At 40.5% G+C, this 19078-nt stretch overlaps 2 protein-coding genes across 7 annotated transcripts in view; one reads left to right on the top strand and one right to left on the bottom strand.

The window, feature by feature from the left end:
* Positions 1-8234, bottom strand: part of LOC139607775 (myotonin-protein kinase) — a 28407-nt gene extending 20173 nt beyond the window's left edge. For 3 of the 5 annotated variants that reach the window (XM_071460968.1, XM_071460966.1, XM_071460967.1), the window contains exon 1: positions 6982-8234. In XM_071460968.1, coding sequence (XP_071317069.1) covers positions 6982-7147 — 166 coding nt within the window. In that variant the 5' untranslated portion in view covers positions 7148-8234. Of the gene's footprint in view, positions 1-3032; positions 3609-6981 lie in introns of those variants that run through there. The other 2 variants (XM_071460965.1, XM_071460970.1) reach the window with 2 other exon arrangements.
* Positions 8235-10169: 1935 nt separating this feature from the next.
* Positions 10170-15358, top strand: LOC139608067 (protein LBH). Of its 2 annotated transcripts, none has more exons than XM_071461522.1 (4): positions 10170-10786; positions 12540-12618; positions 12850-13106; positions 13374-15358. In XM_071461522.1, the coding sequence occupies exons 1-4, from the start codon at positions 10761-10763 to the stop codon at positions 13528-13530; spliced, it is 519 nt and encodes a 172-aa protein (XP_071317623.1). In that variant the 5' UTR covers positions 10170-10760; the 3' UTR covers positions 13531-15358. The 2 variants fall into 2 exon arrangements, with proteins under 2 accessions (XP_071317623.1, XP_071317624.1); XM_071461523.1 differs by having other exon boundaries at positions 10177-10786; positions 13369-15358.
* Positions 15359-19078: the final 3720 nt, after the last annotated feature.

The following is a 19078-nucleotide window of genomic DNA, read 5'->3' on the forward strand; positions in this document are numbered from 1 at the left end:
ATATTATGATTCAAATTAAGGCTGCCAAACAATTAATTTTCTCTTGATCATGATTAATCGCTGAATTTCAATGGTTAATTGTGATTAAAATTGTATTATTTTGCATTTCAGAACTGTTTTCTCTTGCTGGACAACACATAACTGTCAGTTTGCCTGAACTAGAAGCTAATGTTAGCATGTCTGATGTGTAATTATGAAGAGGTCTGATAATTCTGCTGACAAGCTCTGGGTAAGTTATATTTTTATTTTCCAACTCATTCGATCTTCAGCCGTCCCCCTTTTGCTCCCATAGACATGACTTGCCATGAAGTACCTTGCCCCCGCATATAAAATCTTTGTAGGAGATGTCTGTGTCAGCTTGACAACAAGTGGGGGTACGCAAGGGTCAAAATAGTAGCATCCAAAGATTCCAGAATGTAGCACTCTAGAATCTTTGGTAACAGCACCAGTGATGGTGTAAAATAAAGAATCTTTGGTGGCACACGATTAAGACAATTAAAAACAGATAATGTGTTATGCTCAGCCCTTAATCTCACCACAATTAACGCATTAATGCTGAAAGACCTAATTAAAATACTTGTCTGGAAATCTGCTGTCTCTGATATACTGTTAAGAAACTTACTGTGATATAATAATGAAGTAATGAGGAAATATTCAGCAACAATTCCATAGAGAAAATTCTTCTATAATGGCTCACCTGTACCACTGTGACTGGTTTAAGCTGCATCAAGTATGGGAACTCTTAAGCAAAGTGTAGGCACAAACACTACGATGGTAGGTGTGTCTGTGTTAAGGAGGAGGAGTAAGAAGACATGTAACTTTAAAGCATAATTTACTCGTGACTTTTATGCCTCTGTGAGCCTTTGGCAGAAGCAGTTAAACTCAGTTCAGCTAAACCTAGAAAACTGCTTCATCACAGATCATTTTGACACCGGATCCACAGTCCTGGACACATGGGCTGGTTAAATTTGGAAGGTCTCATTACTGGGGACACATGTTCACTGCCCCCAGAGCCAAGAATATATTGGACCACATTTATGTGTGTGTGTGTGTGTGTGTGTGTGTGTGTGTGTGTGTGTGTGTGTGTGTGGGTGGGTGTGTGCACGTGTGTGTGTAATTGTTCATAATTGATTAAAAAAAATGTTAGGACAGTAGGAAGACACCCTCTGAAATAACCATGACATTTAAGAAGTGATGTATTCTCCTCTAATTTGTGTGTATTATTATCCACAAGTGTGTCTATAGCATATATCCTTCATGAGTCATGCAAACTTTGTGACACAACACCAGTTTAAAAGCCTCTGAGAGGTTCACCAGGAGTAGCAGAGAGTCAGCAGTGTTGACTTTTGTGACCTTGTAGTGGTATCCTGTTGCTTTTGAGCACATGTATTCTGGGTCACAACAGAGAGGTTACTAAGGCAGGTCTGTGTGGTTGCTCAGTTTGACCTCTCAAATGCTCTTCACTTCCTGTACCCAAACCTGTGAGGCTCATGTTAGAGCCGTAGTGCAGAGTGCTTTCATAGCACTGTAAATCACTGAAAAATGTCGACCTTGTGTGTGTCTTTAAATGGAATCTGGTGTGGGTTTAGATGAGTGGTTCCCGATACCAATCATTAGTAATCAAGAAGCCCAATAACATAAACATAAAACTACTGCTACATAAAGTCTATGGACACCTGCTTTAGTGTCTAGGCATTTTTATTCTTTTGTGCACCCAATTTATATCAATGACGGCAGGCTAAATAAAAAAAACATTTCTTTATAATGCATTACAGCTCAACGGCACCACACACTACATCCTCCAAAATGATCACACAGTTGAATCAACACCTTTCTAAAACTATTTAAATAAAAATGTAACATTATAACCTTCATGAAGGACAATTAATTGCAGAACTGTATTAGCCTGCATTAGTTTTAGCTAGATGTTCCTGGTATAACTACCTATTGTAATTATCAGTTATATGTACACACTGCAAAGTGCTGACTGGGAATTATTGGTTGTCAGTGCTGTTCTCACCCGGAAACTAACGTATATGCCTACATATAAACCTGGCAGCCTAAAAATGTTCTGTAATTAAATAGCTTTATCATATATCATCATTATCACCGTATAACATGTTTTAACATCCTCTCCTTCCCCCTTTAAAAATGTTAATGTGGTAGCATTTACTCATTTACTTGCTTTGTACTTTGAGTACATTTGCAGGGAAGAGGAGGAGCAATTACCCTACACTGAGCCTTGCCTCCATTACACCAAATAAACCACTTTCATTATATGTTTCATTATTAATAAAGGAGGTAGAGGGATAGCGGACATAAGACACACCAAAGCAGAGAGAGCAGGAGAGAGGAAGGGAGAGAGAGAAGTCATTGCTAACTGCCACAAAGCAGATTTGAATAACATGTAAACAACAGAAACACCAGCAACAGGAAATGAGACAATATGCTAACTGCAGCACAAGCAATAAAAGCCCTGTTAAGAAATAAAGGGTTTCTGTACACTGAAACGCTAGAGAGCTTTTATATAAATCATGTATTACAGTAACTTTAAACAGGCAAACAGGAGCGACTGAAAACAAGGTGTACTAAATTACCACCATGACCAATTCTACATATCAAACAGAGGCAGTTAAAAGCTGGCTCTAGTATTTCTGAAGTTGAAGTAAATAAAGGCTGTGAGCTGTGTGAGAGACACAATCAGACAGATATTCTGCCTCTTCTAACTTTCTCTCTGAGTGATTGTAAATGCAGCTAAAATCACCACTCAGTCTGTGTCTGGTGAATTTGTCAGACAACATTGTTTTAAAATCAGAATTTGACCATCGTAGGCCCAACCATATACTAGGTTTTGACCTAGTCTTGCTGATTAATACACAATTCACAAAGCCAATAAATGTGTAAAAAGAGTGAAAAGTTATATCACAGTTTCTCAAAGCTAACATGTTCTTTTATTTGTATTTTTGATCAACGGTCAGTTTGTCTTATTCGCCCACTATGGACACGCATAATCTTGCGGTGGTTGTACTGACCGCTCTACTGTTGTCTTTTTCTCTGTTTACGTCCCTGTCCGGAGACCCGGCATGCAGCCATGGCTCCATTGTTTACACCAGGGAACAGCTGATGGCACTCCGTAACACAGCGGTGTTACCCGAGGAGAGACCCGACATTCCCTGCGACCTGAGGAGGAGGAAGAGACGGGGAAGTCGACGTGCCAGGAGGAGACGTTACAAACCAGTTCTCCATCATCATGGGGAATGTAAGATCGCTCCCCAGTAAGATGGACGAGCTAACCGCGGCTAGTCTGCAACGGCTACAACAGCTCTAGCAACGGCTAGTCTGCTACGGAGACTCAGGTCTTTTGGGGTGCAAGGGGCACTCCTGAAGACCTTTTAAGACTCTGTGGTGGCATCAGCCATCTTTTATGGTGTGGTCTGCTGGGGCAGCAGCATCTCCACTGCTGACAGGAAGAGACTCAACAGGCTGATCAGGAAGGCCAGCTCTTTCCTGGGATGCCCCTTGGACTCAGTGGAGGTAGTGGGCGACAGGAGAATGGTGGCAAAGCTATCATCCCTGTTGGAGAACACCTCCCACCCCATGCAGGACACTCTGACAGCACTGAGCAGCTCCTTCAGTGACAGGCTGCTACACCCAAGGTGTGTGAAGGAGAGATATCGCAAGTCTTTCCTTCCAGCTGCTGTCAGACTTTACAACTTTACAACCAACACTGTGCTCAGTAACCACACACACACCAGAAACGGACAACTCCAACTGTAACAACCTCATGCATTTGCTACTGTTGGTGTACATATGTAATTTTTTGTATCTATTTGTATATCTAGTACATTATTATATTGTTATTATTTATCATTCTAAATATCTGTTATTGCAGTTTCTGCAGCTTTCCTGTTCTCTGCACTGCCACTTTGCTGCTGTAACACTGTGAATTTCCCCACTGTGGGACTAATTAAGGCGATCTTATCTTATCTTATCTTATCTTATCTTATCTTATCTTATCTTATCTTATCTTATCTTATCTTATCAGACAGTCTTTTCCTTGTCGTGGTGAGCACCAAACCTCCTAAATAAAAAAGTCACTCCTTGGGTGAGCTAGAAGGGGTTGGAGTGTTGTACTTTATGTAAATGTTTTGGACATTTGAGAACTGGTTCAGAGTCTCAACCTCATGCCTCCCTGACCTCAAGTAGTCCATATGCATAAAGGTCAATTTCATCATTGCTGGCTGGCATTGTGGACACATTGACACATTGTGTGCCTCTGCGGGAGTACAACACTGCCCTCATCTCTCATCTAGCAGCTATCGGAGTTTGAACTTCAGACAACTAGCAGCTGCAAAAAGCGCATCTTTGCTATCCAGAACATCAGCAGAATGATGTCATCATAAGATAGCCTACCTAGGAACTGGACCCCAGATGCCAGAGAGTCTCTAAGGGACTGTTTTGAGTGCACAGATTGGAATGTACTGTTGGTGTCACAGGAAAATCATAAAAGCAAGGACACTGATCTTGACAGAATGGTTGACTGCACCACAGATTACATTAAGATCTGTATGGACACTGTTATACCAACAAGAACTGTATGCTGCTTTCCAAACGACAAACCCTGCATTACCAGTAGCATCAAGACCCTCCACAACCAGAAAAAGGTGGCCTTCAGTGTTGGAGACAGGGAGAAGCATAGATGTGTGCAACATGAGCTGATGAGGAGATAAAAGCAGGCGAAGGAGCATTACAAAAGGAAAGTCGCGAGGAAGCTGCAGCACAGTAACACTAGAGAGGTGTGGAAGGGGATGAGGACCATAACTGGCTAAAAAGAGAGGACCAGACAGGCAACTTAAGGTGATTTGGATAGGGCCAGTGTGTTCAACTGGTTCTACAACAGGTTTGCCCACTGCTTCAGCTGCGTCTTCTCTTACGACATCTCCTTCACACAGCTGCAGCTGCAACTTCCTCACTGGGATTAAGTCTCCTGCCCCTTACAGTGGATGAGGTGAGGGCGGAGCTCAAGAGGCTATGTCCTGGAAAGGCAGTGGTGTGTGCCCGAGGCTGCTCAAGGAATGTGCAGCTCAGCTGGCTAAACCTCTCCAGAAGACCTACAACCTAAGTCTGCAAACAGGTCCCGGTCCTGTTGAAAACATCATGTCTTGTTTTGGTACCTAAAGTAGGAGATAAATGACTATAGACTGGTGGCCCTCACATCACACAACATGACCCTGGAGCAGCTGCTTCTCCACCTTCTGAGGCCACATGTTGAACACGCACTAGACTCCCTACAGTTTGCTTACAAGGAACATAGTGGAGTGGATGACGCTGTCCTGTACATGCTCCATCTGGCCCAGGTAGTTATGTGAGGATTATGTTCTTTGATTTTTCAAGTGCATTTAACACCATCTGATCCCCCATTCTCAAGGACAAGATAGAAAGGATGGGAGTGGATCCCTCCTTCAGGCCCTGGATTGTGGATTACCTCACAAGACGACCACAGTACGTCAGGCTGGTTACTGTGTCTCAGGGACAGTGGGCCTCACAGGCGACTGTTCTGCCTCTGTTCATGTTCATCCTGTGCACAGCAAACTTTAAATACAACCCTTGCCACACCCAGAAATACTCGGATGACACAGATACTGTGTGGGCAGGAAGGAGAGTACAGGGATCTGACATCGTCCTTCAGTGAATGGAGTGACAAGAACTGCTTCCTTATGAACACCTCCAAGACCAAGGAGGTGGTCATGGACTTTTGCAGGTCCAGGCCCACCCTTTAGCCAGTCAATGTTTGAGGGAAGGACATTGAGGTGGTGAACACTTATAAATACCTAGGTGTGCACCTGGACAGGAATGTCTGGACACCATCAACAGGAAGGGGCAGAGCCAGCTCTTTTTCCTCAGGAGGCTCAGGTAATTTGACATTTGCAATGAAATGCTGCACATGTTTTATCAGTCAGTGGTGGCGAGTGTCCTGTTTTATGCTGTTGGAGCAGCAGCATGTCACATAAAAACACAAAGAGACTGGATAAGCTGGTTGGCAGGAGTCTGGACTCACTGAAGACTTTTGGAGAGACACATGCACTGTAACATGCAGGCAATCTTGGACAATTCCAACCACCCTCTCCACAGCATCCTTGCTGGACAGAGAAGCAACCACAGCAGCAGCCATTGCCTCGCTGCACTGCAGGACTGAGCAGTTCAGGAAATCCTTTGTTCCCACTGCTATCAGACTATTTAACAACTCAGACAAAGGCAGCGAATAATGTCACCGACTCAATCTTAACTTAACTAAATAAATGAATGAACTAGTGGACAATTGTCAATTTCCCTATATGAATAAATACACTATTTCTTATCTTATGGAGGCCAAAAAACAAATCACATTCTGGTAATGCAATGCTGATAGGATTAGTAGCGGGAATATTATTACTGTTTTAGAAATTGTAATCCCTTACACTACTCGTTACTGGGGAAAGTAATATTACAGTAATTCGTCACTGAGTAACACGTTACCACACTGCAGGAGCCACGCTTTGTGATGTCATGTTAAGGGTAGGCACAAGCTTATGACAGACTATCTCATTTGGGTTCAGCCTTCATGGCCTACAATGTCTGTATAGACTGAAAAGCAAAACTGAGACTGGCCTATGACTACAGAGCAGTCTAAAATATCTTTGTAAAACTGGCCCCATTTTTTGAACAACTAAACAAAATGGTTGCTAAGTCACACATCTTGGCATTAGTGACTTGAGTTAAATAATAATTTAACTTTTACTACCCAGGAATAGAGCTCTTGAACAGCACAAACAAACTAGTTGTTTAGTCACACATTGTGTTATGTGTGGTGAGACGAAACAATGTTGTTGCCAGGCAACATGTCCTGTCAGTCGCAGGATGAGTAATTTAGGTCAGCATATTGAGAGAGAGAGAGAGAGAGAGAGAGAGAGAGAGAGAGAGAAATAAGAGTAAAACACTCACCCCACTGCAGGAAACCAGAGACATACTTTTCCCTTGCAAAGGGTGAGGAGTAGAACTCCTGGTAAACGCCCACCAGCAGGTCCAACAGGGTCTGGAGCCCAACAGGTCCTGTGGTCTTGGGGCCCTCGGCCAGGTCAGGTGCACCAAGGCCAGGGGCAGTTGACATGACGCCCAATGGGTGAGGTGTGTGTTTGCTTTAGAGTTGCAGTGAAATCCTGGTGTCCATGGGGTGTTGAATTTACATTGAGACAAGCTGGATCTTCTTTTTCCTCTTGGTTTACAGTACTCTGGTTGGTCTCTTGGGAATCACATTTACAGTAACAGCCCACCCTCACTCTCTTTTTTTGGCTGTGCCCCACACAGACATGCACAGTCACTTTTTGGATCTCTTTCTGGATCACCACCTAACCCCACCCCCTGCCCCTCCTGACCTGCCTTTTCTTTATACCTGCTCTGTACAAAAGTGTGTTTTCTATTCTAACATCCCCTTTTGACAGGTAATGTTCCCTCTTCTTCCTCTCACTTCTAGTTTACAGTCACTTTTTTTTCTCTTCTTGTTGTCTTTATAAGCCTCTTTCCTCCACTCTCTGTCCGTCTTCCTCTGTCTCTCCCCTTGTTTTTCTCTCCCTGTGGCTTCCCATGGCTGTGCAGCATCTGTCAAACCTGCAGTTCCTCCAGCTCTGACTCAAGACCTTTTTTGGTGTTTGACTCTCTCTGTCCGTCTCTCCCCACTCCCTCTTCTCAAAGTACTACAAATATTCTACTACAACAGTGAGTCCTAAAAGAGAAGCATGTACATGCTCTGAAATAATTCAATCTACAACTAATTCTTTTTTTTTATTACCTGTCCTTGTTTGCTTTTCTTTTCCTTTTCCCTGTGACAAAGCAAACAGGATCCACTGACCTGAATCAGTACTTGCTGTTGCTAATGTGCAAATCTTTTGTCAACCATTCCAAGTACTTTTTTAGATTCCTTGATTATTTTTTATCCCTGCTGTGTCATCCTTCTCTCCCCTCTGTCACCCCCCTCAGTCCTCCGCATGTCATGTCCCCCTCACTCCCTCTTTTCAAGGATGCAGCAGAGATTGTTTCCTCTTGACCAGCTGACTGGTTTTGAAAATCCAAACTCTTTGTTTGTCTGTTCATCCGCTTATTCTCTGTGTCTCGTTCCTCCTCTGTTCCAGTGTCAGAAGCTCTCTGTGTGTCTACTCTCTTCCCCTGGTTCTCTTTCTCCTCCTCAACTTCTGTTTTGACTTTTCCTGTGAACTGCCTCCTTCCTCTTCTCTCTTTATAAATACAGCACAGCTGCCACACAGAACCGCCTTAAACTTAATCTCTCCCTTTCATAGCTGTTTAAACTGCACTTCCTGTGTCAAACTGAAGTGCCACACCTCCACATGATTGTGATTATGTTTTTCTTTAAGTGGAGCATAGAGAATACAGCAAGCATGAGTGCATGTTTTGTGTTTTATCACATGAGAGTGATAACATTATCTGCAATGACCAAAGAAAAAAATGTATCACATGGAGTCATCCCTTCCTGACTTTACAGTTCAAAATGAATTGATTGAAGTGACCACATGTACATCTTACATCTTTACTTGTGGATAAACCATCAAGAGGACCACGTGATACATCAAGTTTGCTGGTGAGGTGGACAACAGCTGAGACAGTCTTCAGAGGCTGGTCATGTCCATGACATTACCCTGTCCCCTGGATCTTTGTTCTGAAGTAAATGCACACATGTACCCAGAGGTTATTTTAAAATTCAAAAGGAACAATGTAGTTTGTCTGTTTGTTGGTCATTTTGATGATTTTGATTTATTTTAAAACATTACAACTACATTGTATATAGTTTGTTTTGTTTTGTTTTGTTTTGTTTTGTTTTGTTTTGTTTTGTTTTGTTTTGTTTTGTTTTGTTTTGTTTTGTTTTGTTTTGTTTTGTTTTGTTTTGTTTTTTTTATGAAGTGGATGTGCAGATGAGGTAAGAAATCTGGCTTATGTATAAATAATGACAGAGAAAAATGTATCGAGATGAATGAAATGTATCGAGAATTAGAAAACCAGTCAAAAGAAATGGCAAAAAACACAATATATGCAGTATACAAATAAATCCACCAAACAGAAATACAATATAAAAAAACACAGTTAGACTTACCTGATTCCTATCTGGCTGCTTATTAATGCCTCTTTTAATTGTCTTTTAAACACAGGAGGTTTGGATGAGGTTTCAACCAAGTGGAAGTTCGTGTTCCAAAGTGGTGCACTTTTATATTTAATTAAATACTGCCCCCTGTTGGTGTGATAGAACAAGAGATGCAGATGCCATCCAATGTTGTAGTATAGGTTCTGGCCCATACAATATTGGCACATACAATAAACATACTGTGATCACAGCATTGTAAGATGTCACATCAAAAAATCTCCAGATAGGATCCAGATTCTTGCAAGAACCTAAAAGGGATATCTCTGGATTCTTTTTTTTTTTTTTTTTTTGCCCTATAGAAAGAGTTTGGCTTCATCTTTATAATATAGCACTCCCTGCGAATATAATGACATTTGTTTGACATTTGAGAAGAATGCAGAAGTCATTGCTCCATCTTCCCTAAAATGTCCAGATTTTTGCTCAGTTTTATGATCATACCCTGTAATAGTAATAGAACAGGTACTCAGTAACTAAAATAATAACTTCACATCTTGTTCCTCTTGCTCTGGAGTAATTTCACTGTACTTTGTTGTGAGTTATAATCTAAAGAGTTAGTCAAATGTCATAATAGCATATTATATCTAAAGATTTATAATATAAATATATTATTAATATTGAGAACAACGTTAACTTCATATTTTTAAGGAGGGACACATAATCAAAGTAATGACATTTAAAGATGACTAGATAATGGTTCATTTATGAAACCAGTTCTTGGTCAGACTACACAGTGTAGATGGTGAATACACTCCTTGTTGCTGCCTATTCATGTATTCTATGTAGAAGTTGATGGTTATGGTGCAGACAAAAGAACTGCCCCACATCATGCTATTTAGACTTGAAATTGAGTCCTGTGGCTGCAGCAGCAACAAGGGAACACCTCAGGTGCTGTATAATTTGACAAACTGATAAAGTGTATAGGTACACAAAAATAACTGTCATCTTGAGTTCCCAGTCACTGCTGAACTGTCTGCTTTACATTAGCCTCTCTCTCATGGAAACTAAAATCTATAAAACTAATCTCAGAATATCACAGAAAGACACGAGCTAACTTGCTAAACCTGTTGAGTGGAAACATACTGCCCACAATATTCTTTGATTATCATGCAGTTAGCCTGCCATGACATTAGCAACAATGCTGAATGATGAATTGTTTGAGTTGTTTAAGGGAAAGCCTCTGGCATTAATCATGATGTAAAATAATCTCCAGAATGTGATGAATGTGTACAGGCTGGACAGCTCATCTGCTAATTTGTATATACACGGCCCCGTGACGCTGCACGCTCACATGTTACATCAAGGCTTTGTTTGTAATTAAAGGAGACACTAAGCCTGTCAGCTTGTAAAGCAGGTTTGCACGTCAGTCTGAATGTGCAGCACCGTGTGCGTCACTGAACCAGACATTGAAGTGAAGTAGAAATGAAGCGGGAGGGCTGAATGTGAAAACTAACGAGACTGACAGCACAGAGTGTCCAACTTTCAACAGGAAGAGTCCAGTTTCTCAGCCATTTTTTAAAAAGAAGACATTTGGAATTCCTTGTTTTGATCCTTGCCGTCTTTGGTCCCTGTAAAGATGAGCTGTATTCCTGCCTCACACAGGTAAACTACATGACAAAAAAACTTGAAATACTTTAAACATAAGTTTTGTACAATGTAACTACCTTCCATAGCTGTGAGAAATTAAGTGTGTCATAATATATTCTCAGAGTACCATGATAGAAATGAGGGCAGTTTCTACAAGATAACCAGATAACTGATTCAAGAGGTTTGTCTGACCTGAATTTGAAGTTTGAGACTATGAAGCAGAATTTCTATAACATACTGATAGCCAGTGATAAATATCATGTCAGTTCATGTCAGGTTCAGTTAAATTTGGTGATTGGAGACTAGCAAACACAAACATTGAAATTACCCATGTATTCTTTCCCCATAGATTTTTTATTCAGATGTCAGTGTATATATACAATATAAACATATGCTGTACACTCATTAATATGTACCTATACCTAATTGTAAGTCATAAAATGTAATGGCTGGTCTTTTTGTTATCATTTAACAAGTAACTAATCATCTGGGCAATCAGTTTTACTGGAAGAAGAGAAGTATTCTCTTAATGCTTTGATACTTATGATCTTACCTCGAGCTGTCTTTTTCTTATCTCTCACCCTTCCCCCATCTCTGGAATTGAGGGGTCATTTGTTCAAGCCTGTTATGTCATTAAGTGCTTATGCCTGCAGATTAACAGAGCAGGAGAAACTCTTACGTTGCTGGCTCCCCTCTCAACCCTGAACTTGTTTTTTGCATTGGAACAAATATCAGTGAAACATATAGTAACACATACCTCCATCCAGTGGTGACAGCGCAGGGGAGATAAATGAGAAATTGCTAAGGTAAACCTGTTTGATAGCTTAAAAGGTTTTAAACTGTGTAGATAATACCTTCTGACCTGAGCTGGGACTGTAGATTTTTTATTCAAATAGTTTATGAGGGAGCTACAGGGTGGTTAATGATGCAGAGTAGATTTTCTTGTTTCCCTTTGTATGGGTAATTGTCAATCCACTTCAGTACAACAAAATCTTTTGACTTAGATACATTTTATGACTTACAATTAGGTATAGGTACATATTAATGAGTGTACAGCATGTGTTTATATTGTATATATACACTGACATCTGAATAAAAAATCTACCAGCAGCCCTCACATCAAACTGTAGAGCTCAAATTCTGCCCCAGTGACCCCAGTACAAAACTGTCAATTCTGTGAGCAAAGACAAAATACTGTGACAAACCCAGGGTTTGCTGAAGTCATTCCTGTAGTCATTATTTATGGCAACGGGTGTAAAATCTGTTTGGAAAATCTGCAATGTTTGGACCACATTAGGCCTGTTTGTTTAGCTTTTATATTCTAAATTTTGTCTATATTTTTAATTTAATTAAAATAATCTGTATTTCATTTGTTTTATTGAATGGAGGTGTTCACACTGTACTGTAAATTAATTTAACTAACCAGTCTGGGTTTACATGAAGATATTTATTTTTCGTGCAGTATGTAAACCTGTGTTAATCCCTACATGTGGTCAGAACAGTAGATCTCATGTAACCCTGACCACATCTCTCAGCTCCATATAATTTGTATTTTGAGGTCAATTTAAAGTTATTGGTTTGCATTATGTGGATCAGCAGATTAATTTCTTTTGTAGCTTTAGGTCATTGCTGAAACCTTGAATTTAATTCATTGTAAACTCTGTCCTGGTGAAATTCAATTCAGGCCAGTGATGAGGTTGGATAATATAAATGCCTCAGACCAAATTGACCCAAATTGAACCAACACATGTTGCGTTTCTGCTTGCAGTATGAGCACCATTCTCAGTCAAGTTGAATCTCAGATGGAGGAGAGTTCAGTTCAGAGAAGGGGAAGCAGAACCTACCAGGTACAACTGTCATCTTTGCTCTGTGCATTTTACATGATGCAGTGCGCTGACCTTCCTTATCCTTATTTTGCCTTTTTTTAAATACCATCACTCTAGATGACTGATTTGTTTTAATGATTGTATCTCTGTCCAATAATTTTCCACTTGTTTTATTTTTGCTTTTTAAAACTATATTTTATTTTGAGTGAAAAAAAGAAAGAATGTAACCTATTGATATCCTTCCTGGTCCAGATCTTTCCAGAGGCCAACATGAATGAAGAGTCAGATTCCAGCTCCTATCCTGAAGACTTTCTCTACAGGAGGGAGCGTCTCCCCTCTATTGTTGTGGAGCCCACAGAGCACAGTGAGCTGCAGAGCAGAGAGCTGCGCTGGCCGCCACGTTGCCTCATGAGCAACAACTTGGAAGAAGAGGAGGAGGACAGCAGTGCAGATCACACAGAGGGATCTGTGGATAGAGAGCAGCAGGAGGACATGAGGACGGACGAAGGGTGAGGGTGAAGAGTTACCGGAAATACACACATACTCCAGAGACATTTTTAACCATGACTTTATTAATTGTTACCACTTTATTGAACTGTTTTTCACTATTAGGGAACTTTAAGATGTCAGTGCAATAAAAACTAGAGCTTTGTAGTGAAATTAACAATGAGATTTAAAATTAAATTTTAAATTAAATTAGATTTAAAAATGTAATTTCATTTCATGAGGGTTTGCAGATTTTATATATTCTCTCCAATTTCATTGTCTCAGCTCAGTTGCCAGGAAGTTTTCTATTGGACCGTCCCAGAGTCAATTGTCCCTCTCCCGGCTGACCCCACCTGCCTCTCCAACCCCACCAGAGGCGGCCCCACCCTGTCTGAAGAGCTGAACGAGTACAACCAATATGGACTGATACTACTGCAGTTCACCTGAACTGCATGTGTAACTATTCAAATGTGTAACCAGTGCATGAATGAACACTAATCCCAGTAAAAGAGAACCAAACTGGGAAGGTTGAGTAAAGTGAAGATGAAATAAGGTCAGTTTCAAAAAATTAATATGAAGCTTAAAATAATCAGTGTTTAACTGCTGCACTTTGCTGCTCCTGCATCTGACTGTGGAGTGAGGGTAATCAGAGAAGAACCTCCAGGATTCTCAGGGTGAATTTATCCCTGTGTGACACTGCTCTCATCCCACAGCAAATAAACATGTGATTAATGAAAACCAAGGCCAGTTTACTAAACATTAGTGTCATAGCCTGGTTAAGGCCCAACATGTCTGGTATGGCTGTGACTATAAAAAAGAGAAGTCGTGATATATTTGATATCATTTGCAAAGGGCTGACCAATGTGTTTATGTCTTGATAGACCAAATAATTCAGTATTTTATGTCAAGGAATAAAATCCTCTGTAACGAAATTTAGACCATTTCAAGACACTCTTCAAAAATGTCTTATGTATTAAAATTCATTTAAGGAAGTCACAATATTAACCAATGTCATAGTGATTACTTGAATAACAGACTCAATGTAAACATTTACAATGATTAGGTGATATCCATTTTTGCAGAAAAACTGTGGATATATCAACAATTATATAATAGAAGATAATAACTGGCTATACTATGTACTAGCTACTAGTGTGAGAAGCATAAAGAGAAGAAAACTATGTAGAACATTTGTATTATGCTTTTGTCTAATTCTTATCAACTATGGCGATATAGACCGAGCTCTAGACATATACTCACCAGCCACTTTATTAGATACACCTGTTCAACTGCTTGTTAATGCATATACTAATCAGCCATCACAATCACAAGGCAGCATGGTCAAGTTGACCTACTTTATCAGAATGGAGAAGAAAGGTGATTTAAGTGACTTTGAATGGGGCATGGTTGTTGGTGCCAGGCAAGCTGGCCTGAGTATTTTAGAAACTGCTGATCTACTGGGATTTTCCTGTACAACCATCTCTACGGTTTACAGAGAATGGTCCAAAAAAGAGAAAATATCCAGTGAGTGGCAGTTCTCTGGAAGAAAATGCCTTGTTGATGCCAGAGGCCAGAGGAGAACAACACGAAAACATAGATCAATCCTACCTTGTATCAGCGGTTCAGGTTGGTGGTGGTGGTGTAATGGTGTGGGGTATATTTTCTTGGCACACTTTGGGCCCCTTAGTACCAACTGAGCATTGTTTAAACACCACAGACTACCTGAGTATTGTTGTTGACCGTGTCCATCCCTTTATGACCACAGTGTACCCATCTTCTGATGGCTGCTTAGCAGGAAAATGCACCATGTCACAAAGCTCAAGTCATCTCAAACTGGTTTCTTGATCATGACTCAAATGGCTTCCACAGTCACCAGATCTTAATCCAATAGAGCACCTTAAGGATGTGCTGGAACAGGAGATTCGCATCATGGATGTGCAGCTGACAAATCTGCAGCAACTGTGTGATGCTATCATGTCAATATGGACCAAAATCTTGGAGGAATGTATCCAGCACCTTGTTGAATCTATGTCACGAAGAATTAAGGCAGTTCTGAAGGCAAAAGGGGGCCCAACCCACTAATAGCAAGGTGTACCTGATAAAGTGGCTGGAGAGTATATATGCACCTTTCCTCGTCTGGATGGCTATGGTACTACAATAAAGTTGTGTTTATTTCAATGTGGATGCAAAGAATATGAATGCCTCTACAGTGAGAAGACTCACAGAAAGGATTGTAAAATACAAAACACAAATAGATTCCATCAATTTTCAAGCTGAAGTGTATCACGGTCTCCTCCTTGCTTGCTATTACAGCAGTGGAAAGACAACTAAACCCTGAGTGTACAGTGTTCATTAATAACACTAACAAACATACATCCTTACCCTATAGTTCACATGCAAATGCCCACACACCAAAGAGTACCACAATACTATTATGGGAAATCAAGACATAAAGTCACATCCAACTAGTTATTTTAAACTGCTTCTGAATTGAATCTGTGATTATTTAAAGATTTGTTTAAACAGCTTCAGATGAGCAACACTGCAATAATGCACCAGAAGTATCTTTTTACTCAAATGACTTTTGCAGTGACAGGTCTCGCTGCCAATTTAGCCAGCATGTGACCTAGAGAGGCCATGTGTTTACAGCACCTAGCCTTTAGAGGGAACCAGAGCCCCACAACACCAGTATGACATGTACCCCTGTAGTGAGGAACAGGGATGTGTTGAGTCCCCAATACCCATTAACCACAGGTTACTAAATCCACACTTTCCCAATAAGTTCAGTAAAATGTTTGTTATTTAGTGACTTGGTCTATGTGGCTAGCCAAGATATCAGTCCAAAAAATATAGAACCGTGAAGTTAAACTGTTTCTCATTCTGCTGAAAACCCTCTGAAAAAAATGTGTTTGAGCTGGAATAATACTTTGAGAACCATTTCTTTCATGTACACTTTATCTAAGTTTTCTCTTTAATTTTTGATCATTTGTGTCTATAAATGAGTCTAGACCTCTCATCAACATCAAATGTTGAACAAGTGCAGTTGTTATCATGTTAAAAACATCCATCAGAAAAAACAGAGACTAAAAATTCATTCAATGTCAGAGCAGTAAAGTGATCCAGAGGCACATTTTTTTTATTAAGGGCTAGGTTTAGGTTATGAACACAGTCAGCCTTTTTCAACTTTGCTGACATTATATTCTTTACTTTTCCCACTACATGTCAATATCTCCAGAGTCAGCAGAAATCCCAAACACTCCCTATACATGGAGACAGAGAGGCTGTGTGTTACTGAAATGCCAAATCTTCAGAGATAAAGATTCACATTATCTGACATCTGACTATATGAAGCAATAATACTGCAGCTAGTGTTGCTGACCTCAAGCCTGAAATGTGCCTATATTTCATGAGTGCTGGGCAGCTGTTATTTGTGATATATATTACCTTCTCTCGCTCTGTCTCACATTCATCTGAGCTTAATTTAAAGCTCGGGGGGAGGGATCTCTGGGGAGAAGCTGTCAGAGGTTGGTTGACATTGCCCAGGGATTGGTGAAACTATGCTAACATTGAGCCAAACTCAGTTTGTGTGTCTTTTTTGTCTCTTTCATTCTTTGTCTATTCTGATGGTTGTGTCGTTCCCTCAGGCTGTTTTTATATTAATGCTAGACTAAACAACAGACTCAACTGCTTCAGTCTATACAAAGCAACATGCTGGTAAAGACCAAGATTAGATCTTTTTTCAAACTCAGGCTTCATATGTTCTCAGTCAGAGGGAATAGAAACTTATCAGCAAAATCCAAAAATGAGAGGAAGCAGCAGCTTAACTGCAGAAGGTAATACACCTTTTACACCAAAACCAGCACTGGCTGAGCAACTGCCATGCTCTAAAGCTCAAAGGAAGAAGACAGTGATAGTGAAGTTATGCATATTCTTTGACACTTTGGGCTGATATAATTCAAAGTTTTCTAGAGCATCTTTACATTTGTGACTTGATCTATGGCTAAATATCATGAAATTGCATATTAAGAGATACGTTTTGTTAGGTAGTTGTGGGTCCTCCTCTTAAAATACCTCAGAAGACAGTCACAGTTTGTTAGTTTTCGGTACAAAATAACTTGACATGGTTTAGGGAAAGATTGTTTAGGTTAAATTACATACTTCCTTAGGGTTAGAGGACCTTCATCATCATCGTTACAATAATAGACCATCATGGTGAAAAGAAACAGTTGTCTCCTGTGTCAAATTACTGAGTATTGTGTTCTGCTGACCCATCCATCCACCCTGACTTCATCCCAGTAAGGACTTTGTCGCTCTTTATACTACATAACCTGACTTCCTCCTTTGCCTCCATCATAAATACTGCAGCTGCTGGAGGTCAGAATAAAACATAACTATGGGTCATAAAAAGTTGCTGCACAGACAACCTATTGGGTAATTTTTGGAGTAGTTTAGAGCTGACCAGAAATGCAGGCAGCATGCAGTGTGAGTCTATATGTATATTTGTACTTGTGCATATTTGAGTTGATCTTCTTGTGCAAATGAAACAAATGTGACTCTGGGGGGCGAAAGAAAATACAAAATGAGCAGCGCTTTAAATTGCTTTCTTGCTGCTTTGTCTGCAGAGACAGCAGATTACTAAAAGTTGGTTCCAGATATTTGAAATGTGTATGAACTGGGATGAAATAAGGGAAAATCAAAAAAGGATGGAGGAGAAAAAATTAGGTCAATCACACTATATCTTAAACAGTGCCAAAAATAAAAGCCCCTCTGTCTCCTCTCTCACCATCACCCTCTCTCTCTGGCTAATCAAAGCCAGATGTATGCTCACGAGGCCTTCATTCAACGTCCTCCTCTTTTCCCCCTCCCTCTCTCCGTCTCTCACCGTCTCTCTGTTTCTCTTTCTCAGTGTGGGTTTCCTGCTCAGGCTCAGTGCCTCTCTGTTCCTCCTCCTCAAGCCCCCCACCCCCACCACCACCACACACACACACCACCACCACCCCCACTGACTCTCTGGCAAAGCAGGAAATACTCCAGGTTCCTGGCCCTGAAGGGAGCATGTTTCTTCTAACCACTAACAGATGGAAGGATGAAGGATGGAAGGGAAGGCTATGAGAGTGAAAGAATGGCAGCTGGGAAAATGCTGGTAATGCTAAGATAGATTAGATGATGAAGAGCTTCAAATGTTGCAGAAGTGAGAGGTTTTTTTGTTTCCCTTTGGAGCACTGATGGTTTATATGAGCCATTTCTACTCTTTTTCTCCCCCTTCTCACCATTCCTTTTTTTCACTGTAATGAACTCAGGCAGCTGGAACTGAATCCTATAATGTGATAAAAAGCCCAGCCCATAGAAATCCCCTTGTACACTCCTTCTTTGGTGTGCACACACTCACTCTCTTGGAGGAGCTTTTTTTTTTTTTTTGGTAAGGTTATGCTGTATATATGTGTCTCAAACAGGGTGATGCAATATATAACCTCAATTACTTTTACAGACAGGAAAAGATTTGTGATGTATATACCATCTGTTCGTTGAACTACTATACTGATAGCTTTATAATTAACAGTGGTTGCTATTTGTAATAGTAATGGTATTACTAGTAATAGCACCAGATAAGATAAAAGATTTAAAAAATACTTTATTAATCCCTACGGAAATTCAAATTCATGTATTTAATTAAAATTTGAGTCTGTGTCATGATCCAGGACTGGGGTATTATACACCAAATGGCAGTGGGGACAAAGAGTTTCCTGAACCTCACCAGCAGCACAGTGAGAAGAGACATTAGCTGCATTTCACTGCAAACGTCAAAGGACTTGAGCTTCCTGAGGAAAAAGAGCTTGCTCTGTCCCTTCCTGCAGATGGCATCTGTGTCCAGTTTACTGTCCAGGTGCACACCTAGGTATTTGTGCGCACCACCTCGATGTCCATCCCTCAGACACTGACTGGCTGAAGGGTGGGCCTAAGACCTGCGAAAGTGAATGACCATCTCCTTGTTCTT

The sequence above is a fragment of the Trachinotus anak genome, unplaced genomic scaffold (assembly GCF_046630095.1).
Source record: "Trachinotus anak isolate AG129_WGS33_773 ecotype Australia unplaced genomic scaffold, CSIRO_AGI_Tana_v1 ptg000024l, whole genome shotgun sequence".
Lineage (NCBI taxonomy): Eukaryota > Metazoa > Chordata > Actinopteri > Carangiformes > Carangidae > Trachinotus > Trachinotus anak.

Coding starts and splice junctions, on each gene's coding strand:
- LOC139608067 (XM_071461522.1), top strand. CDS start 10,761: ATGAGCTGTATTCCTGCCTCACACAG. Junction 10,787..12,539: donor TGTATTCCTGCCTCACACAG/GTAAACTACATG, acceptor TTCTGCTTGCAG/TATGAGCACCATTCTCAGTC. Junction 12,619..12,849: donor GGGGAAGCAGAACCTACCAG/GTACAACTGTCA, acceptor TTCCTGGTCCAG/ATCTTTCCAGAGGCCAACAT.